This window comes from Apodemus sylvaticus, chromosome 22 (genome assembly GCF_947179515.1).
Source record: "Apodemus sylvaticus chromosome 22, mApoSyl1.1, whole genome shotgun sequence".
Classification (NCBI taxonomy): Eukaryota; Metazoa; Chordata; class Mammalia; order Rodentia; family Muridae; genus Apodemus; species Apodemus sylvaticus.
The window spans coordinates 39,616,139-39,639,739 of record NC_067493.1 but is presented as its reverse complement, the minus strand read 5'-3'; the positions used below and the strand labels follow the sequence as shown (position 1 = coordinate 39,639,739).

Sequence of the window (23,601 nt, the reverse complement as noted above, 5' to 3'; positions counted from 1 at the left end):
AAGAGACTTACTGTGGGGATTGGTTTGTGGATGGGAAAGCAGTGTGTGCATTGTCCGTTCATGCTTTAGGAAGCATCCTCTGACTTCCATTTAAGCCTCTGTGTTCTTGTTACTCATAATTAAAATACCACTTAACCGCAGCTATTTCAATCTGTGTTCCAATAGAAGATAGATGGAAGACACCCTAACCCAAGAGGAGGGAGCCTTAAAGTCTGGACAGTCCTGGCTAGGCCAGTCTATGACCCATGAACCTACAGTAGATCTGTACCTGAGGGAGATTATGTATTTGCTACTATAAGCTACTGAGATATTGATGTTGTTATTCAGCAAAACACAAACACAAATGATAGAATTCTTAAATGTTTTTTATCAAGAGATAGTTTTGACTATTAAACTTGGAGAATCCTGTAGAGTTGAGTTGTTTGTTCTTTAAAGAAGGTTCTGGAAAGGTGAGTCAATGAGTCTGTGAATAAGAGTGCTTGCTCTGCACATGTAGTAAGGATCTGGGTTCCGACCCCATTAACCACCATGAAGCTGCAATTCTGGTGCTGGAGAATGGAGACAGAGTGTGGCTGGGATCTGATGGCTACCAGCCAGCTCCAGTTTTAGTGAGAGACAGCCTTAAGGAAGTAAGGCACAGAGCTGGAGAGACTGCTCAGCCGGTTAAGAGCACTGACAGCTCTTCTGAAGGTCCTGAGTTCAAATCCCAGCAACCACATGGTGGCTCACAACCATCTGTAAGGAGATCTGATGCCCTCTCTTGGAGTATCTGATGACAGCTACAGTGTACTTACATATAATAATAAATAAATCATGTAAAAAAAATAAAAGGAAGTAAAGCACACACACACACACACACATCTAGAACAAAGGATATTTTTCAAATTCGAACTATAGTTTTGTACTGTTTTCAGCCTTCTCTGACATTGAAAGGACACTGTGGTATTTCAAAATCCGTTTTTGTGGCTGAGGAGCTCCCACCTAACCTTCGAGTGAACGTCATCAGTCTGTATTAACAAAGGCAAGCATCTACGAAGAAGGGTATAGAGTGACAGAAACGCAGTCCATCCAATAAGCATGCTCACATTAAATTGTTTGCTTGTGGATCAGTATTAGACAGTTCCTGTCTGAAAGGCTTCAAGGATGAAATATGCAGAATCTGTTTATGATTAGTGTTCATGGCAGGCCATTACATGGTCATTCTGGTTCATACCTGTAACCCCAGCACATGGGAAGCTGAACAACAGTCCCCATGAATGCCAAGCCAACCTGAGCTATTAAAAAAAAAAAATCCTGTCTCAAAGCAAATGGAAAGATGGGGAGGGGCTGGTGTTGGGGAGAGAAGGAACATTGAGCCATTTAAGCTCTTTCTCGGGCAACATGTGAGTACTTGAGCTGATGAAATGACTCCAAGGATAAAGTGTTCACCACTAAGTCCAATCCCTGGAACCTATGTAAATGTGTAAGAACGCCAACTCCATGTCTGCCTCGTCACAACCCGCCCCCAATGATACTAAATGAATTTTTTAAAGTGAAAATACCATAAAATGTTCTTCAAATTAAATGTATTTGGAACACATGTTATATAATATATATCAGCATCTCTCTATCTGATGGGGCTTTTGTTGGATTTTATAAGGTATATCGCAATACAAAATCTTTTAAGAGGAGCCCAGAGGTGGTGGCGCACGCCTTTAATCCCAACACTCAGGAGGCAGAAGCAGGCAGATCTCTGTGAGTTTGAGGCCTGCCTGGTCTACAGGGTTTCAGGGTTAGTTCTAAGACATCCAGGGCATACTTGGAGAAACCCTGTCTCAAACACACACACACACACACACATATAAATTAAAGAGATGTAACAAAGAAACTTACTTAGCATGGCATGCCACAAGTCTTTAGTCCCAGCACTTAGGAGGAAAGGGCAGTTGGATCTCTGTGAGTTCAAGGCCAGCCTGCTCTGCTCTTCATGGTGAATTCCAGTGAACTCTGTATCTTATTTTTTTTAATTATGTGTACTTGTGTATATCTCTGTGGCTATAAGCACATGAGTGCAGGTGCCCTCAAAGGCTAGAAGAGGATGCTGTTATCTTCTGAGGCTAGAATCACAGGTAATTGTGAGCAGCCCAGCATGGATGCTAGGAACCACAACCAAACCCAGGTTCAAAAGCACTCCTAAGTGCTGAGCCATCCCTCCAGCCACAACATTTTTAGTGGGTGGGTTCAGGATCTTACCACGTATCCCTGGCTGGCCTGGAACTTGCTCTGTACACAAGGATGGCCTTCAACTTTCAGTCTTCTTCCTGTAGTAATGTCCCAAGTGCTGGCACAAGAGGTGTGCATGACTGTGCCTGTCTGGGGCCAGCATTTTCCTGACATCATTTAGAACCCTTTCATAACACACAGCGGGGTGTTACTTAGCATGCTTTGGGAAAACTTTAACTTAGTGACCTAAGAGTCTTATTCAGTTTGTATATATTAAGGAGAAACTCTGCTCTGACTGACTTAATAGATGAAGGGCATTTATTTATTTGTTTGTTTGTTATATATATATATAAGTGTTTTGTCTACATATGTGTATGTGTATTTCACACATGCCCGGTGCGGCAGAGGCCAGAAGGGAATGTCAAATCTCCTGGAACTTGAGTTGCAGATAGTTGCCCCCCCCCATGTGGATGCTGAGAACTTAACCCATGTCTTTAACCACTGAGCTATCGCTCCAACCTGGATGAATGCAGTTTTTTGGTCTCACATTTGGCTTTGAGATCATTGAGTTTGAAACTTAAGGATATTTTTTTTATTAATTTTTATCTGGCTTTTTTTTTTTTTTGAGAGCTTACATGTGGTAAAATAAGAACCTAGTTCCTGGGCTGCTCTTCCAGAGATTCTGAGTTCAATTTCCAGCAACCACATGGTGGCTCACAACCATCTATAATGGGGGTCTGATGCCCTCTTCTGGTGTGTCTGAAGACAGCTTCAGTGTACTCATATAAATAAAATAAATAAATCTTTAAAAATTAAAAGAAACCTAGTTCCTAAAGTTTTTTTAAGTATATTTATTTATTTAAAGGTGTATGTATGGAAATCCAAGGACAACTTACAGAAGTCAGAAAGCAAACTCAAGCCATCAACCTTGGCAGCCCACACCTTTACCCTGCTTTCCCCTTTCTCTGACAGATCTCATTCTATAGCCTTGGCTGGCCTGGAACTTGCTCTGTAAACCAGTGAACTCAGAGAGATCCATCCGCATCTGCCTCCCGAGTGCTGGGATTATAAGTATACACCATGATGCCTGGCTCCTAAAGGGCTTTTAAATTAATCTAGAAAGGTCTGCCTCTTAGTGAATTAGCCACGACGTCTTAGGATTGGTATCATGTTTTAGGCAGTGAGGGAATGGCATTCCTTATCTAATGGGGCTATTCTGCAGAAACAGCTGGGTTTTTTTTTTTTCTCTCTCTCTCAATAGAAAAAAATACTTTGCAGAAATGCTTTCAATGGGGCAGGGCAGCACATGAAAATGCAATAATACAATCCATAATTGTTTATAATTAATATATGCTGATTCTTTAAAAGCTTTTTAAGAAAAGAAACACGGCATCTTCATTTCTGCCAATCCCTGTTTAAGATTTTCCAGACAGAGACTGTTCTTTTGTGTAATTAGCAAATCCATACATTTCATTATGCCATTGAAATGCCGGGTTTAACCCTCCTCTTCTTCTCCTGCTTCCTTCTCCCCCTCCATATTTGAGGCAGAGTCTTATGTTTCCCACACTGAACTCTAATTCATGATGTAGCCAAGGATGACCTTACTCTCCTAATCCTCCTGCCTCTACCTCCTGAGTGCTAGAATTACAGGGCTTTACTACCAAGCCCAGTGTACTTAGGTGCTGGGGATGGAACTCAGGGCTTCTTGAGCTGGCCAAGTGCTCCACTGATTGCACTACAGCCCAGCTCTGGTTTCTTCCATTTCTAAGGGGGAGGAAATCTAATCTTTCTGAAGACTTTCAATTAATTAGGCAAGGACACTGTGTTCTTTGCTCTGGGAAAATGGAATGAAAAGCCCTAGACTGAGTATCTTGAAGTTGATAACATTTATAGCCCTCTGGGGTTTTCTTTTGTTTTTCTTTGGGGGGACAGATCTCTCTATGGAACCCTGGCTGGCCTAGAGCTCGCTCCAGCCTGGCCTCAGATCCATACAGATCTGCCTGCCTGTGCCGGGATTAAAGGTTTGCACCCCAATAGCTGGCAACCTCTGGTTTTTAAAATCTGTGAATCAGATATCTAAAAGCCTAAGAATGGCAGTAACTCATGCCTGTCATTCCTACACTAGGGAGACTGAAACAGATAGACTACTGTAGTCATAAATTTTTTTGTAACCTACATTTAATAGGGGTTCAACCCCTATTAGCCCACCACCCAGCAGAGGTAGTGGAAGAGAAAAGTTATTAGGATGTGGGGGAAGTGGACCTGTTCAGCAGTAGTTCTTTGGGGGTGAACTCGATCTTCCTTCTCAGCAGTTCAGTCCCATTGCAAACACCAAATAGGATTCAGCTGCTGCAAACCAGTCCTTTAGGTAGACAGACACCAGGCTCGAACCAGCAGCTGCAGTCCAGTCCTTTCAGCAGGCAAACACCAGACACAAACTGACAGCTGTGGTTCGATCCTGCAGACATGGCAAAGCTCTCGAGCAGTTCTTGGGCAAGTTTCTTTTAATAGCTTTGTTACCATGGGTTGAGCCCAACAACGCTACGCTATGTAAGGAGAACCAATAGTGTGTGTCATTAGCAAAGAAGAGCGAAGCAGAACAAACCAAACCAAAGCTCAGGGCTCGCCTCCCACTGTCCGTGGGGTCATATTTATCCTCCTTCTTCAAGCATCCTTTCACGTGTCTGCTATATCCAAACAGCCTTTCACCTGTGTCTGCTTCAGGAAAACAGTCTTTCTCATGTTTGCTTTAGCAAGACATCCTTTTGACTCTGTCCCCAGCAAAATACCATTTAACATAATTTGACATAATTAAGTTTTCAAAGAACCAGAAGTTTCCGTTTCAGATGACCAAGAGTTTAAAGCCAAGCTGGGCTACAGAGTGAGACTTGTCTCTAAAAAACAGAGGGAGGGGAGAGCAGGAAGGGAAATCAGGGTATTTTAAGTACTTTTTCTTTATTTTAAAGAATGTCAGTCGGGCAGTGGTTGCGTGTGCCCTTAATCTCCCAACACTTGAGCAGCAGAGGCAAGTAGATCTATAATTTTGAAGGCAGCCTGGTCTTCAGAATAAGTTCTGGGACAGCCAGTGCTACACAGAGAAACAACAGCCATAGCTTGCTGCGCTCTGTCTTAATGAACAGGTTGTACTTCTCTTTGTGGACTCCATAGGTCTCTTTCTGACTGAGATTTCTGAATGCTTCCGCTTCCTGCGGTGCCACTCACTCATTCTAGGTGCCCAACCTGAAACTGCATCTTACCAGATCTCCGCCAGATGGCAAATCGGAAAATCATAGCAAACAATGCCTACACAAATGAACTATGTCTTTAGACAAGGGGGAAGCAAAAGCCTCTGTAGGGCTCTGCACACCTCAAGTCAAGCATGTCCAGAGTCGTTTCTGGCAAGTAGAAATAGTTGCTGTGGTGTCCATTAAAGCCTGCTGCTCCTGTTACTCCACAGTGTCTGAAGTCTATAATGCCCTGTGTGGTGCACGCCTTTAATCCCAGCACTTGGGAGGCAGAGGCAGGCAGATTTCTGAGTTTAAGGCCAGCCTGGTCTACAGAGTGAGTTCCAGGATAGCCAGGGCTACACAGAGAAACCCTGCCTCGAAAAAACAAAAACAAAAACAAACAAACAAACAAACAAAAGCAACTGCAAGGACTATCAGGGAACTGCAGCTAGTTCCCTGCATCGATGGGAGGGGCTGTGACTTCACAGTATAGGAAAACTACAGTGACTTCACAGTATAGGAACCATGAGAAGAAGTAGTGATTCTTGTGGGGAACTTAATGCAGATGCTCAAACAGGAAGGTGGCTGTTCTGGAAAATGATAGGAGTGCAACCACCTGTATAACAGATCATAGAAGTCTAACTTTTGAGGTGAATTTAGCCTGTGTAAGGGTAAAGAATGCAAGTAAGAGGCTTCGGGTGTAGCTCAATAATAGAGCCCTTGCCTAGCATGTGCAAGGCTGAATGTTTGCCCTCTGTCAGTATATAAAAAAGAATTGGACACTATTAGTTGTGTGGTTGTAGCTTCTCACGTCTGTCATCCCAACATTTGGAGGAGCTGAAGGAGAAGGACTATTAGCTTAAGGCTGCCTTATGCTATGTAGTGAGGGCCTCACCTCAAAAACCAAAAACTACTCAGGTGGTGGTGGCTCACGCCTTTGAACCCAGCACTCAGGAGACAGCGGCAGGCGGATCTCTATGAGTTTAAGGCCAACCTGATCTACAGTGTGAGTTCCAGGATAGCCAAATCCACACAGAGAAATCATGTCTCAAAAATAAAACAAAATAAAAATTTTAAATTTAAATTAAAAGAATTAAATAAAACCCTGTTACTCAGGCCCAGCACACACCAATTAAATACAAATCTCTTAAAGCAGGAGCAGAGCCTTGGTATTCTTCTTAATTTCCCCCAAGTATATAAGCTGAAAACCATTATCCTTCCCATATGATATAATGTAAACATTTGTTTGGGAGTGGGGAGGACTCCCCATAAAGTTACCCAATGCAATGGAAAAGTAAGGGTAAGCTAGGCATGGTGTAACCTCAGAATTTGGGAGGTGGTGACAAAAGAATCAGGAGGTCACAGTTGTCCTTTACTACAAGGTATATTTGAAGCCTGTGGTGATTTGTACATGCTTGGGCCAAGGAATAGCATTATTAGGAGATTCGGCCTTGTTGGAGTTTGTGTGGCCTTGTTGAAACTGCTATAGACTATGGGGGCTTTGCGGTTGGACTAAATGATTTTGCCTTATGCTATGTTTAGGTATGGCCCCCATAGACTCATATGTTTAAACTAGCCTATAGGGGCTAGGGAGTGTAATGTGATGGTTTATATATGTTTGGCCCAGGGAGTGGCACTATTAGGAGGCTTGACCTTGATGGAGGACTTCATCACTGTGGGAGGAGGGGATTTAAGACCCTCCTCCTTGCCACATGGGAGCCAGTCTTCTCTTAGCTTCCTTTAGATGAAGATGTAGAACTCTCAGCTCCTCCTGCACCATGCCTGCCTGGATGCTGCCATGCTCCCACCTGGATAATGGACTGAATCTCTGAACCTGTAAGACAGCCTTAATTGAGTGACATCCTTATAAGAGTTACCTTGGTCATGGTGTCTGTTCACAGCAGTAAAACTCAGACTAAGACTGGGCCAGATTGTGCTTCACATAACCCTGCTTCAAACAGATAAGAGCAATCTGGAGAGATGGCTCAGTAGTTAAGAGCAGTTGTTGCTGGTGCAGAGGCCCTTGGGTTTGGTCCCTAGCACCCACATGGCAGATCTATTAGCTACAGTTTCCGTGGATTACTCAGCACATACATGGTACACATGTATCTATGTACAGGCAGGCAAAACACTCAAACATATAAAATATCTTTTTGGGTTTTTTTTTTCTTTTCAAGACAGTTTCTCTGTGTAGCCCTAGCTATCTTGGATCGTGTTCTGTAGACCAGGCTGGCCTCGAACTTAGAGATCTGCCTGCCTCTGCCTTCTGAATGCTGGGATTAAAGGTGTGCACCACCACCACCACCACCACCTGGCAAAATAAATAATTTTTAAATGAATAGTAAAAGAAGAACTGATGTTAGAGTTGTCTAAATTTTAAGCTTGTGTCTTTGAAGGCTTCTTTGTGTATTGTCTGCTGTGGCAGGATGTTCCAAGGTTTAAAATCAGATTTAATGCTGTACATTAACAATGTATTTCCTTTATCTTTCCCATTAGACCCTCTCAAAATGCTTTACTTTCCCAGGAGAAAAAAAAATTAAGGAAAAAGAAGTGAATGAAGGATTCCAGATAGGAGGGTGCCAGGTAAATTTAATCCCCTCTCCTCTAAAATTCTATTATTATAGGGAGAAATTGCTCAGACATTAAGAGCACTTGTTCTTCCAGAGGACCAGGGTTCAATTCCCAGCACCTACCTGGCAGCTATTGTCTGTAATTCCAGTCCCCAGGGATCCGGTGTCATCTTCTGGTCGCTGTGGGCACTGCATACACAGGGTGCACAGACATACTTGCAGGCAAAACACCCATCTACATAAAAACATTTTTTTAAAAAAAGCTTTTGTGAAGTTGGGAAATAGTGTTTGCCTAGCATACACAAGGCCCTGAGTTCAATTCCCAGGATTGGGGAAATCAATTATATAATGGCTAGGATGGTATCTCAGTCAGTGACTGCCTGCCTTACAAGCATGAAGACTGACTTTGGTCCCCAAAATCTACGTTAAAAAAATTATAGGCATTGGGCTGAGAAAGTGGGGCCCAATAGTTAGAGTATCTGTTGTGTAAATATGAAGATCTGAGTTCAGGTCCCTTGGAGCCATGCAAAAGCCAGCTGCAGTGGTACACAGTTGTAATCCCAGTGTTTCTATGGCAAGAAGGGAGGCAGAGACAGGAGAGTCCCTGAAGCTCACCCGGGGCAAACAGCTAACCTGGTGCATACAGCTGGCCCAGTGCATACAGCTGGCCTGGTGCATACAGCTGGCCTGGTGCATACAGCTGGACTGGTGCATATAGCTGGCCTGGTGCATACAGCTAACCTAGTGCATACAGCTAGCCTTGTGCATACAGCTAACCTGGTGCATACAGCTAGCCTGGTGCATTCAGCTAACCCGGTGCACACAGCTGGCCTGGTGCACACAGCTGGCCTGGTGCATACAGCTGGCCTGGTGCATACAGCTGGCCTGGTGCATACAGCTGGCCTGGTGCATACAGCTAACCTGGTACATACAGCTGGCCTGGTGCATACAGCTGGCCTGGTGCATACAGCTGGCCTGGTGCATACAGCTAACCTGGTGCATACAGCTAGCCTGGTGCATACAGCTGGCCTGGTACATACAGCTAGCCTGGTGCATACAGCTAACCTGGTGCATACAGCTGGCCTGGTATAAAGCTGGCCTGGCCCATAGAGCAGCAAACAGGAGACGCTGTGAGGACCAACACCTGAAGTTGTTCCACCGCCCAGCTAGATGAGGGATTATTTAGTAGGAGCAGGGATGATGCCAGCAGCTGTGTCACTAAAGAGCCCACCGTGGCATGGGTGACAACTCACAAAGGTAGTGCTCAAGAATTCTGCACAGCTTGCAGGTGGCTCAACCACCCAAGAACCTCTCTGTGTGCTTTGGGTGATTGAGCCTTCTCACCCCAACAGTTGCCCCCTCCTGTTTACAGTGTGGGAGGGGCCCTAGAGAATCTTCTGGGTTTCTAGTCTGCTAACCATATGGTGGTTTATTTATCTCCTGCGTCTCCTGAGCCTCTTCCTCCATCCCTCCCTCCCTTCTCCCCTCCCTCCTGAAGAGAAGGTTTCAGTTTGGAGGAAAGTGCTATACGATAGCATGCAGCCATGGGCATATGTATATACCTGTACACACATGAGCATGCATGTGTGCGCACACAGAGGAAAGCAATCTTCCAAAACCTGTTTGAGCCTATTGTTACAATTCTACAATATAACTGACTAATGTGTCAGCCAATGAGGCATAAGTGCCCCAAGACATTGTTTCTATGAAAACTAGTCCAATAATTTGCAATAACAATAAATAGCCTTCACTTTAAAAAATGGCTGTCAAATTAGGTTGTGAGCAAGGAGGGGTGTGCTTGGTGTTCTAGGAGTTGCTGATATTCCAGGGCGTGGCCTCCATCAGAGAGGAGTGGGCACAGCTGGCCCTGGCTCGGAAGATGCTCTATAGAAACATGGTGCTGGGGGCTGGAGAGATGGCTCAGAGGTTAAGAGCACTGGCTGCTCTTCCAGAGGTCCTGAGTTCAATTCCCAGCAACCACATGGGGGCTCACAGCCATCTGTAATGAAATCTGACGCCCTCTTCTGGTTTATCTGAAGACACCTACAGCGAATCTTCATATTAATATATTATTATATTATATTATTAATTATATATATTAATAATATATTATTATATTATTATAATAATATATTATAAAATATTATAATATATTATTAATATATTAATTAATATATTAATTCGTATATTAATTCATAATTAATAAATAAATGAATATTTAAAAAGAAAGACTTTAGAAACATGGTGCTGGAGAACTCTAGGGATCTGGTTGCATTGGGTGAGCTTGGCGTTGCTGGAACAGGAGAGACCACTCAATTGAACTTAGTTCCATATGTTGTAAGGGGCTTCAAAAACCTTGGGGAATACAGTTTATCCATTCAGGAGAATGTTATCCAGCTTTTTGTCTGTTTCAAGACAAAGTCTCTCTGTGTAGCCTTGGCTGTCCTAGCACTCATTCTGTAGACTAGGCTGGCCTTGAACTCAGAGATCCACCTGTCTTTGCCTCCCAAATGCTAGGATTAAACTAATGCCACTCAATGAGTGCTGACCCATTTTGGAGACAGATATTGCTCAGGTGAAAGAGTGACTTTGTTGAGATTGAGGTTTTTTTTTCTTTTTTTCTTTTCAGAGACAAGGTCTCACTACATACCCTAGCCTGGCCTTAAACTTGTGACAACCCTTGCGCCTCAGTCTCCTGAGTGCTGAGATGGTGGGCAATGATTGAGTCAGTGTGCCTGGCTTGGAAGTGGTCCTGGAAAAGACAAAAGTTCCCTATAAACATATAAGACCTACATTTTTCCCCATGACATGGGCCCCAGGTTTATGAGCCAGGAGCTATCGAGCAGATGGAACAGGAGGTGTGGTAGACACCAGAAAGCAGCAGCCATCTAGATAACCTTCTCCAGGTAAGAAGCAAGCTCAATGGGAAAAAACAGCTCCTTTTCAAGGTTTCAGAAGAGTGTGTTTTCTGTGGGACGGAAAGAATATTTTAAAACATTCAGCTTCCTATTCACGCTCTATTATTTACACAAAGTGGAAATACCTGTCTCTTCCCCAGCCCCATAGGATAGAAAATATTACATTTGTTATAGAAAAAAAAACCCGATATTCTGGATGTAAAAGTTTTCAAACTTCTATAAACACTGTTACAGATCGCCCTCTAGTGTTTATTTTCTCCAATATAGCCTCTTCATATTCTTTTAATTTTTTTTAATTTCTTTTCCATTTTATATTATGTGTGTGGGTGTTGGCTTACATTTGTCTGTGCTCCAAGCACATGCGGTGCTCAAGAGGCCAGAAGAGGGCAGCAGATGCCCTAAGATTGGAGTTATTGTCAGTTGTGAGCCACCATGTAGGAGCTGGGAATTGAACCTGGGTCCTCTGCAAGAGCAGCCAGGGTTCCTAACCACTGAGCCATCTCCCCAGCCCCTCCTTTCAGTATCCTTTAAATCTTTTCATATCAAATCATCTGTTTTACATTCTTTTCGTCTTTCTTTTTCCTCTTATTACTTAACTCTATACTCACTGTCCATAGCCCAGAGACTCCTTTCCAATCCCCATACTTACTCTAGTGACTTGATTCCTGCTCTTCCTTTCCCTCAGAGCCAGTGGCTGGTGTGTGACAGTGATGTGCTGTTGGACTGGACGACGTAGACTTGACAGTCTTGAGGCCATCCTCCACTTGTCCCTTCACTGTCTCTTCCCGATTATTTTCCTCTGGACTTGGTGATTGGCTCGCACTTCTTTTCTTTCAGGATAAGGGGGTTTATTTTGGAGAATGGAGCAGAATGATCTGGAGAAGGGACAGAGGCAGATGTGTGGACATGTAGACAGGGAGACAGACAGGAGCAGAACCATGGCCGCAGAGAAGAGCATGGGGCATAGAGAATGACAGAAAGGGGGAGAGAGACTGGTCAGGGACCTGTGGAAACAGAGAGAGGGAGAGGGAGTGGCTGTCACACCAGTCCGAAGGCACGTGACATCCTCATCCGGCCTCTGGGGACACATGGAACATAGGCACACATTCAGGCAAACACACATCCACATGAAATAAAAATAATTCTAAAGTTTTAAGATTTAATGTTATTATGTGTACTTGTATGTGTTTGGGGGGAGGGGCGGTGTTTACGTGAGTACAGGCACCTGTGGAGACCACGGGTGTCCAGGTCCCCTGGAGCTGAAGTTACAGGCAGTTGTGAGCTGCCTATAACCGTGGTGCTGGGAACTGAGCTCAGATCCTCTGCAAGGGAAGTATGCTCTCCTAACCACTGAGCTGTGGCTCCAGCCCTGGGTCACATACAGGTTTTTATTCAGGTCCCTTCGGCCAGACCATCCTGCCCGTCTCCCACCCTGAGTACCCTGGCACCTGGCTTTGCTGCTTGGATCAGCTTTTCCTGATGACCCTGACTTGGTGATCCTCGGGCTTTTGGGACTCTGGGTCTGTTCATTCCCATTTCAGCCTGCTCTGCCCCTGCCTACAGGGCTCCAACTAGAAAAAGAGACTAGCTCGAACTGAAAGTAATAATAATAATAATAAACGGTTTTCATAATCTAGTTCTATGAGTTGCCCAAGCTCTTGGTTCACAGGAGTGACTTTTCTCCTATCTCTTGTCAGGGATGGGCTGCCTAGCTGCCTTCTTGGGAAGGCAACTACACTCCTTCATTTATTCTCAGAGACCTGTTCAGTTGTTTCGCTATCTGTAAATACACACACACACACACACACAAATATATATAATTTATATGTGTGTATATATGTGTGATTATACATTTTATAATGTATAGTGTATGTATATATATACATATGTATTTTAAAGATAGAGGAATCATATATATGTATATATAGTATGTGTATATATATTGTCTTATGTATGTATAGATATATATTGTGTGTATATATGTATATATATATGTGTGTGTGTGTGTGTGTGTTCTGTGTATTTGTATCTAAAATTTTATTGTGAATATGTGTGTGTGTCTTAGGGTTTTACTGCTGTGAACAGACACCATGACCAAGGCAACTCTTATAAGGACAGTATTTAATTGGGGCTGGCTTACAGGTTCAGAGGTTCAATTCATTATCATCAAGGCAGGAGCATGGCAGCATCCAGGCAGGCATAGTGCAGGCAGAGCTGCCTATGAAAGTCCTACATCTTCATCTGAAGGCTGCTAGCAGAAGACTGACTTCCAGGCAAATAGTGCCATGCCCTGATCCAAGCATATACAAACCATAACAGTGTATATGTGTGTATGTGATATATATGTGAGTGTGTGTATACACATATATATTATATATCGTATATAGTGTGTATATATTTTTTATATAATGTGTGTGTGAGAGTGTGTGTGTATGTGTGTGTACATGAGCCACAGCACAAGGTGGAAATTGGAGGACAATTCTGAGGATCTGGGGATTAGGTTCTTCCTCCCACTATGTGCATTGTGGTGATTGAAATTGGCAATCAGGTTTGATGGTAAGCATCTTCACCTGCTGAGCTATTAATATCAGGTGTCTTAATTGCAAGGACTCACACTTGAGCCCAGAGCTTGCAGGTTGGGCTAGCCTGCTTAGCCAGTTTGCTGTGGGGAGCCCTTGCCTCTGCCTCCTGGGCACTGGGATTACAGATGAGCCACCATGCCAACCCAGCATTCACATAGATGCTGGAATCAACTGTCCTCCTCACGACTACACAGCAAGTGCTCTACCCACTGAGCTAACTCCCAGAGCTCCAATGGTTCCTCTTAAGGGACTGAGAGGGGCTATGCCTTGCATAACTGAATCCCTTCATGCCCTCTGCAGTATCACATTCTTTATTCTTGTTGATGCTGCCTAGTACCTGTTTATCTAATATGTTGTCATAGCTAAGAAGGGACCTGAAATGTATCCAATGGACTTAACAGCTGGGAGGGTGATCATTATATTAGAAATGATAGGAAATTATTAGAACAGTCAGTTCCTAAGTGGGAACTGGAGGTTAAAAAACAAAACAAAACAAAACAAACAAACAAAAAAAAAAATACAGCCAGAGCCAGCAAGAAGGATTGGTGAGTAAAGATGATTGCTGTGAAAACCTGAGTTTGGTCCCCAAAACCCACAGAGTATGAGAGAGTGACTCCTGACTTCCACACATGTGTGGCAGCCTGTGTACCAATTCAGCTGGCGGGCACAGTAGTATACACCAGTAATGCCAGCACTCGAGAGGCTCAAGTAGGAAGACTGCATGAAACTAGACTTCCATAACATAAAGACTTCAGGGCCAGCCTGGGTTACATAGTAAGAACCTGTCTCCAAACAAAGACAGAAAGTGACGGGCATGGCAGTGCAGACCTGTGATCCCAGCACTCTAGAGGCAGAGGAAAGAGAATGAGGAGTTGAGTTGGGGGCCAACCTTGGCTACATAGGGATGCCCTGTCTAAGAAAAGAGGGTGGTCTACTTTAACATAAAGATGTCTTAGATGAATCAAGGGGCTTCCCTCCTGGATAACTTATTTAGCACTATGGATGATTTGAGTGAACAAAACATAGCTAGACTTACATTTCTAGTGTGGGCAGGAATTGTACAGCAGTTTCTGTGTCGAAGTTTAGATTTATACCTGTTGACCTATATAAGAAACACTCACGATTATGCATCCCAGCAAAACGTGGGTCATGCAGACTCATCCTGACTCAACAGTTTCTCCAGTCTCACCTTTGAAAATATTCACTAGTTATGTTGGGGCCTTGGACTTTTGGAGTGGGAGTCTTCCCTGACCTTCTCAGAAGTGATGGGTGCATAGCCTGGTCTTGTAACTGCAGGGCACATGACTCTCTCATGTCTGGGGTCTTGGTGGGGGCTGCACTTAGCATTACAATACATAGCAAAGACCAAAACCTCAACAGATGTGACTATTTTTTAAAGACTTAGCTTTTACTTGTATTTATTTTCTGTGTGTGTTGGGGGGGTGGGGGTTCATTATGTCCGTGCACCACATGTATGCAGTACCTGTGAGAGCCAGAAGAGGGTATCAGATGCCCTGGAATTGGAGTTACAGATGGCTGGGAGTCACCATGCAGGTGCTGGGATGCTCTCCTGGTCCTCGGCAGGAGCAGCCAGTGCTCAGAACTGCTGAGTCATCTCTCCAGCCCCAAAGGACTCTTTATGCGTTCCTACATTTCTTTTAATATGTTACTCTATACATTACTTGTGCCGTTTTAAACAAACAATAAAAAAAGGAAAGAGTAATTTTTAAATAAACAAGCTGGCGAATAAGTTTTGTAGGGCCTGGACCTAGATCTGCCTTCTGAACGCACAGGTGTCCCTCCAGTATCTCCCATGGTCCTTTAACACATCTTTCTCTTTTATCCTTTCAATGTGACTACTTCTGGGTGGCCCTTGTCCTGCTCTGGCTCCCATATGTGTGTTTCCAATGTCCCCATGCTCACTCTTTCCAGTCCTCCTCTCTTGGCCTTCCTGCTTGATTTATCTCCATATTATAAAATGTTTATTATGTGACCCGTTAGGTTATCTGGTAATTCTGCATGTAATGGTTTTCTTTTCAAAGCCTAATGTCAGAAAGGATTTGTACATTCTGAATCTCTTTTAGATGGGATAGACAGACCTGAAATGAAGAAACTGTTGCTCCTGCACGACACATCCAATGAAAGTCATCTCCAGGAGGGTCCTAATGGAGAGACGAACGGAGGCACTTTCTGGTGCTCCGTCTTAGGAGGACTCTGGGTTTTGATTACCAGTTAGAACCGAACCAAGAAAAGCAGCAGAAGTATGTGGAACAAGTGTCTTTCACCCACTAAAAAATTACACAGAGAAGAACAGGGTGTAATAGTTTGAGGAAAACTATAATCTGAACTCAAACCTTGTGCACCACATAATCCCTCCTATTAAGAAACATTTCCGCTGTGGCTGGAGAGATGGCTCAGCAGTTAAGGGCACAGACTATTCTTCCAGAGATCCTGAGTTCAATTCCCAGCAACTACATGATGGCTCACAACCATCTGTAATGGAATCCGATGCCCTCTTCTGGTGTGTCTGAAGACAGCTACGTGTACTCATATATATACATGAGTACATACACTCTTATATATATATATGAGTATATACACTCTTATATACATATATATAATAAAGAAATAAAATCTTAGAGAAGAAGAAGAAGAAGAAGAAGAAGAAGAAGAAGAAGAAGAAGAAGGAGGAGGAAATAGCAACAAACACAGAAGGAAAGAGCAACAAACGGCAGTCAGATGTGATGCATTGTCATGGAAACTACAAAAGAGAGAACCCCTATGAATGTAACAAGTGTGGAAAAATCTTCAGTCAGGATCTTCTTACTAATTGCATTCTCAGAGAAAGAAACACCATGAATGGAGAGGCCTTCAACCAAAACTCAACTCATAGCCCACCTCAGATAGTCCTTACTGGAGAAAAACCCCTACAAGTGCAATGAACGTGAGAGAAAATTCAGCCAGAGAATGCACCTCATTCAGCATCAGAGAATCCATGCAGGGGAGAAAAACCTTTCGACCGTAAGGAATGTGGGAAAGCCTTCTTCCGTCAGCATTCATCCTTCACGCAGCACCTGAGCATCCACACAGGAGAGAAGCCCTACAAGTGTGATCAGTGCTGGAAAGCTTTTAGCTGCATCACGTCCCTCACGGAGCATCACAGTGGAGCATCACGGTCTCCACACTGGAGAGAGACCTTATGAATGTGGGTTTTGTGGGGAAGCCGTCAGTCAGAGAACACAGCAGGAGAAGACGCACACAGGAGAGAAGCCCTATAAGTGTAGTGAATGTGGGAAGGCCTTCAGCCAGAGCACTTACCTTAACCAACACGGGAAGATCCACAGTCGTGAGAAATTATATGACCAATAAACACGAGGAAAACCTCAAATTGAAGTCCTGCCCTTAGTGGCACATAACTCAGGAGGAAAACGTGAACTTACAAAGATGGGCAGTTTTCAAATTCAGTCTTTTTGTTCACGATCTAATTATTCGTGGTGTAATGAACACTTATCTACCAGTAAGATTTTACTGCATAGAAACTGAATTTGTGCCAGATGATGGTGGCACATGCCTGTAATCCCAGCACTTGGGAGGCAGAGGCAGGTGGATTTCTGAGTTCGAGGCCAGCCTGGTCTACAGAGTGAGTTCCAGGACAACCAGGGCTACACAGAGAAACCCTGTCTCGAAAAAACCGAAAAAAGAAAGAAAGAAAGAAAGAAAGAAAGAAAGAAAGAAAGAAAGAAAGAAAGAAAGAAAGAAACTGAATTTGTACCTGAATTTAGTACTTTATAATATTCACAGGCAGTCTTATACATAGTGAATAAGATCATATTTACAAAGAAATATACATTGGGCCATATTCTGACTCCAGTGTAAAACCTAGATAACGCCAGTGTGGTAACATGCCTGTGATTCTAGCACTCTGAGATGCTGTTGCTACTGTTTCCTTCATAACCCTAGCACATGGTGGGCTGAGAGGGTTAGGAATTTAAGACTGCCCTCCACTGTGGATGGACTTCAAGGCCAATATGGACTACTTCATTCCCTGGGTTTTGTTTTGTTTTTAAGATTTATTTATTTATTATGTGTAAGTACACTGAAGCTGTCTTCAGACACCACAGAAGAAGGGCATCAGCTCTCATTACAGATGGCCGTGAGCCACCATTTGGTTGCTGGGATTTGAATTCGGGACCTTCAGAAGAGCAGGCAGTGCTCTTAACCGCTGAGCCATTGCTCCAGCCCAATACCCTGTTTTTTAAAAGAAAACAAAATAATTGGGGGGGGGGGGGGGGAACCCACGAAAATCTAAAAAGTCAATAACCTATAATTACTAACCTGTAAATTTATTCTATAATACTGTTTAATTATATGGATATTGATTCAACAAGGTGACATTGTAATGTGGCCAGTTATATAAAGTAGAATAAACCAAGTAACAGTTCTCAAACATTAGTCCTTTTGTGCTTTGTTTACTATACTTAGTATAGTTTTTTCCTATACTTAGTCTTAATACTTTTTTAAAGGACATAGGATTTTTAGCCTGGCCTAATAAATATCTATGGAACCTACAGGTGGTGGTGAAGGGTGTGTGTGTGTTTTGTGGTGTGTGTGTGTGTGCAGAAACGTTCTCTGTATTTACACTCTTTTACTACCTACTTCATACCTGGTTTGGTATGGTTTGGTTTGGTTTGGTTTGGTTTGGTTTGGTTTGGTTTTTCCTTTGCCTCTAATAGACTGCGGGCTTTTGTGGGCGAGGCTCCCTTTTATTCATCTTTCCCTACAATGCCCAGCACAGATTCTTAAAATATATGTTCCATAAATGTTTGCTTAAAAAAAATTGGGATGGACAGATTGATGCTTTGTTTTATTGTTGTTATTATTTTAATACTGGGGATTGTTTCTGGTACATGATGCATGAAAGAAAAGCCTTGGCCATTTGGCACTATTTCTGTGCCACCAGGTGCCCCTTAAATATTAACTTGAAATCTTTTCACCTGCATATTATACATATCTATGAGATACAGTGTGATATTGCACCGCACGTATACAGTAATGCCAGGGTAGTTGGCATATCCATACACTTATCACAATTTTGCCTTAAACATATTCAAAAGCACCTGTTTATGCTACGTTGACGTACACAAATATTATTACACTGTGCAACAGGACATTAGAAATTATTGTAGATCACGCCTGTAATCCAACACTGGAAAGGCAGATGCAAGGCAGATGTAGTTTGAGACTGTTAGAAAGAAAGAAAGAAACAAACAAACAAACAAACAAACAAACAAACCAAGCCGGGCAGTAGTGGTGCACGCCTTTAATCCCAGGACTTGGGAGTCAGAGGCAGGCGGATTTCTGAGTTCGAGGCCAGCCTGGTCTACAGAGTGTGTTCTAGGACAGTCAGGGCTACACAGAGAAACCCTGTCTCAAAAAACAAACAAAACAAAACAAAAGAAAACGAGTTTCTGACAAAAACAAGGTCCTTTGATTGAAGACATGTCCAATCTATTCCTGGGAAACCAAAAGAGCAGGGAACAAAATGAAATAGAAAAGGTAGGAACCTCCTGCGCGTCTATAGCCATGCCTAAAGAAAAGGTATAATAAGCAGGACACAAGTCCTGGGAGATGCGGTTTCAAAGAGAGTGGGCGGATTCTTATCTTTAGCCCGCTCAAGACTGACAGGACTGGCGCCCAGTGAAAAGGGAGGGGTGGGGTCAGCGCACTGTGTACGTCATCACACTGCGCCCATGCTCCTCCTGCCTTGGTCCGAGTGGTAGACTCCGGAGGTGAGCGAGGGCTTCAGGTCTGGATGTTGGGGGTCAGCAGTGCTGCGGCTCCTGTCAGTTTCCCTGGTGGGTTCGGTAACGACTGATTCCCAAAGCGGCTCCGAGTCAAAGTCTCGTCGTTCCTGTACAGGAAGCTGGCTGCTGACCGGCAGAGGTCTTGCAGTGAGCCCTTTATGGTAGCAGGCTGTAAGGGCTATAGAGACAAGACAGCTTCAGTAAGTGTTGTGACCTCGAGATCATGCCCTGGTAACGACAAGGAATAAACCCCGCAGACTCGGGAGTTGAGTGCTTCAAACAACCCCGTTTATTAGTAATACTTCCTAACCGGGGACCAGTTCCAAGAAAGGACACCCAAGTGACACGGGCGAGGTGTTTCTAAATGGTTACAGAACAAATAATAGCGGGTAAAGGAAAAATAAGGTGACTTGTCTTTAGTGATCTAGTAGGCACCTGTAGGTAGAAGAGCTTTGGTCTCTAGAGCATCTGTGGTCGGTAGCAGGGGAGTTTTCCCAATGATTTAAGTTAGAGAAACACTAAAGCTGGTTTCTTAACTGCTTATTTTCCCGCCATATCCTTCCTCATTTGGAGAGAGGGACTCCAGTGTAACCCGTTTACTTGTATGCTTACACACTAATAGTTCCTCGAAACACTTGTGAGCAGACAATGCTATTCCTAACTTTCCATAGAGGAGATCTGAGGGTAAGATTCATTTTCTACTTTGTAAACATTATAAAGATAAGACCTATAAACATCTCCGACCTGGCTGTTTCAGAAAAGTAGAAAAAAAATCACTACTGGGTACGGGACATTGCTCCTGACAAAATTCACTTGGTAAGCCCTAACCATCTGGATGCTAGTTTAAATGGGGTAGCCCATTGTAGCCCCAGCCTGTGTGTAATTTCAGAGGATCCCCTGGAACTGTTGCTGCAAAGGTTTTGAGCCACCACATGGGTACTGGAAACTGAACCCAGGTCCTCTGGAAGAGCAACCAGTGCTTAGCTGCCTAGCCCAACTCACGGGAGGCTAATGTAGAAGGATCTCCCAGTTTAAGGCAAGCCTGGGCTACAGTGGAGACAGGTAAACTTCAGGAAAAAGAAACAGAGCCATTAGTTTGTTAATGGATAGGGGAAAGGGGGCAAGACTGTCTTAACAATGTTAAGCTCTGAGGGGGTTTTTTGTTTGCTTGTTTGATTTTAGGTGCTTACATAATGTCAATAGTTCGTTCAGCCGTCCACGCCAAATGGGTTGTGGGGAAGGTGATTGGTACAGCAATGGTAAAAACTGCTAAAGTAAGAGCGACCAGACTTGTTTTGGATCCATACTTATTGAAGGTGAGGATCAGCGCTTGTTTTAAAATGCCATCGATAAGTTACCAACGTTCTACTGCAGTGGTTCTCAGCCCATGGGTCTCGACCCCTTTGGGAGTCACATATCAGATGTTTGCCTTATGATTCATAACAGTAGCAAAATTATGAAGTAGCCATGGAAATAATGTTATGGTTTGGGTTGCCACAATGTGAGGAGCTATATTAAAGGGTCACAAGCGTTAGGAAGGTTGAGGACCACTGCTTTAGGGTCTGAGTGGAAAAACATTTCCCTGTCGATAAAAGATAGGTTGAGCATCTGCAGCAATCCACTATACCTACTGCTGACCGTGGGTGTAGCCTGGTTCATAGGAGGCTTTCAGGAGCACACAGTTCATTTTGATATTTCCTGTAGTGACTAGCCAGGCAGAACAGCATGGGAAAAGAGGATAAGACATCCCTTCTTCCCAGGTTGCCATAGAGACATCCCAGTAAAGAAACATTTGAGCCGACCCTCCAGTGCAATTTTATTCCTGGGCGGGATGACAAGAAATCTTTCCACCCCTGATGGATACACTGCAGTGGTTTATTCAGCTGTGATAGGGCACGGCCTCTTGCAGAAATAGCAAGTGCTTTTAAGGAATCAAGGACAGATGGAGGTGGACAGCGAAGGATCCTTTCTGCTTTGTTGCTCTGTTTTGTTTTGGGACAGGATCACTCTGTGTAGCCCTGACTGTCCTAAAACTCAGTATGTAGACCTGACTGGCTTTGAACCCACAGAGATCCAACTGCCTCTGCCCTTGGTATGCACCACTATGCCCAGGAATCCATTAGGACCAGTGTAAGGAGTGAGGAAGGGGATTCTGCAAAACCATAGCATAGAAACAGTAAAGACCTGAACTCCAGTGGCTGCAGTGGGAGTGGGGTGGGCAAGAAGAGACGGAGCTGTGGTTTGTTAGATGAATAGGGAGAGGGGGCAGCTCTCTGGGAATTGTGTTTTTGTGTCCTTTTTGCACCACAGATCATAGGTGGGAGTTCCTGGTTTGCCCCTCTCCTTCTCTCCACAGTACTTTAACAAGCGGAAAACCTACTTTGCCCACGATGCCCTTCAGCAGTGCAGCGTTGGAGACATCGTGCTCCTCCGAGCTTTGCCCGTCCCACGATCAAAGCATGTGAAACACGAACTGGCCGAGATCGTCTTCAAAGTGGGCCGAGTTATCGACCCGGTCACCGGAAAGCCCTGTGCAGGAACTGCCTACCTAGAGAGCCCTCTCAGCGAAACTCAGGAGGAGCTCAAGGTCTCCTGAGCCTAGGAAAGGAGGAGCCAGGGGGATTTCTGTCCATGTGTTTGCTCAATGGCTTTCATTACTAACTGTCAAGAGTTTCTCCGGTGACATTAAAAGTAATGTGTTCCGTAAAGGTTTGCATCCTTTTTTAGACTCTGAACTGAAGGTACTTTCCGATCTCGCTGTATGCCCAAGTATGTGGCATCACTTCGTAAGCTCACATATTGTCTCGTTTGTTTTGCCTCGCTCAAAGAAATCTTGGACTTTAGCACCTTGATTTTGAATAGCCTTTTAATAATGACATAAAAGGCTAACCTTAGTTTTGATAGCTTAATTTTTCAAAATTTATTGTGTGTGTCCACGATGCCTGTGTGGGCACACTTGTGCCACGGCATGCATACTGTGGCAGCCAGAGGACAGCCTCAGGGCGTCCACTCTCCTTTTCACTCTTACAGGATTTCCAGGTATCGCACTCAGATGGCCAGGTTTGCACAGCTGGCACCTGGACCCACTGAGCCATCCTGCTGGCCCTGAGTTTTAATGGTTCATATTCAAAGTAAATTAAATCTGGGGTGTTTTGTTGTGTGTATGTTTGGTTTTTTGGTTTTTTGGATTTGTTTTTTACAGGGTTTCTCTGTATAGCTCTGGCTGTCCTGGAACTTACTTTGTAGACCAGGCTGGTCTCAAACTCAGAAATCCACCTGCCTCTGCCTCCCAGAATGCTGGGATTACAGGCGTGCACTACCACTGCCCGGCTTTGTTGTGTTTTTGGAGACAGGGTTTCTCTGTGTAGCCTTGGCTGTCCTGGAACTTGCTCTGTAGACCAGGCTGGTCTCCAAATCACAGAGGTCTGTCTGCCTCTGCCTCCGAAGTACTGGGATTTAAGGTGTGTGCCATCACTGCTGGCTAGTAAATTTATTTTTTTCCCCCTCATTTCACCAACTCGCAAGGGGAAATGTTTTAAATGCTGTAAAGATTGTTACTGCAGAAACTTTGGCCTACATATTTCAGCTCTGACTCCTAGACGGAGACTTGACTTTAAAGTCCTACCTCAAGCTCCAGTTAGCGGGGATTAGTAGGCGTATTCTACACGGCCCAGTTTAATAGACGGTATCAGTGATGAGCACAGGCACTCCTGGGTCCTCAGGCTCCCAAAGTGGAGAGGGACACATAGGTGCCCTTAGGACAGGTAGGACCAGTGGAGAGACCAGATAACTTCCCGGGGGCAGGGCTCTCTGCAGACCAGGCAATGATGGGAATGGAGAAGGCAGTTCAAGCAGAGGGAAGTGTGAAGTCCCAAGTAATGACGTGGCTAGAGAAGCTGGGGGATGGCCCAGTAGTTAGGACTCTTGGGGTCCAGGAATCACCGCCAAACTACACCACACCAATCCCATTCATAAGGCGAGAGTTTAGTGAGCATACGCCCAGGATTTCGGGAACTGAACTGTGACCCCAAGTTAAGATCCTACAGGGGTTTTAAGCCCAAAATCCACAGCCAAGTTATTTTACCTATCAGGATTTAGGGATAGGGATTTCCTGAGGAGCATGCCTTTGTTGTATACTTCTCCTGTTTCCATTGGTTGGGATATTCAACTGGGTCAGGAGACTTGTTTAATATTCATGGTCTGACTTGTCTACCAGGATGGGACTTGTGTGACATTCCTGTCTTAACTTGTCATCCAGGTGTCAGTTACCCACTTATATGTCTCTTTCTGCCAAGTAA

The 23,601-nt window shown here is 44.0% G+C and overlaps 1 protein-coding gene across 5 annotated transcripts; it reads left to right on the top strand.

Moving 5' to 3' along the window:
* Window positions 1-2,970: 2,970 nt before the first annotated feature.
* Mrps17 (mitochondrial ribosomal protein S17) lies at window positions 2,971-22,011 on the top strand. Of its 5 annotated transcripts, none has more exons than XM_052168507.1 (4): window positions 19,244-19,503; window positions 20,193-20,365; window positions 20,486-20,619; window positions 21,660-22,011. In XM_052168507.1, exons 3-4 carry the CDS (start codon window positions 20,497-20,499, stop codon window positions 21,897-21,899), a joined length of 363 nt encoding a protein of 120 aa, XP_052024467.1. In that variant the 5' UTR covers window positions 19,244-19,503; window positions 20,193-20,365; window positions 20,486-20,496; the 3' UTR covers window positions 21,900-22,011. The 5 variants fall into 5 exon arrangements, with proteins under 5 accessions (XP_052024469.1, XP_052024466.1, XP_052024467.1 ...); XM_052168508.1 differs by having other exon boundaries at window positions 19,249-19,288; XM_052168509.1 differs by lacking the exons at window positions 19,244-19,503; window positions 20,193-20,365 and adding an exon at window positions 2,971-2,976.
* The last annotated feature ends 1,590 nt before the right edge of the window (window positions 22,012-23,601 follow it).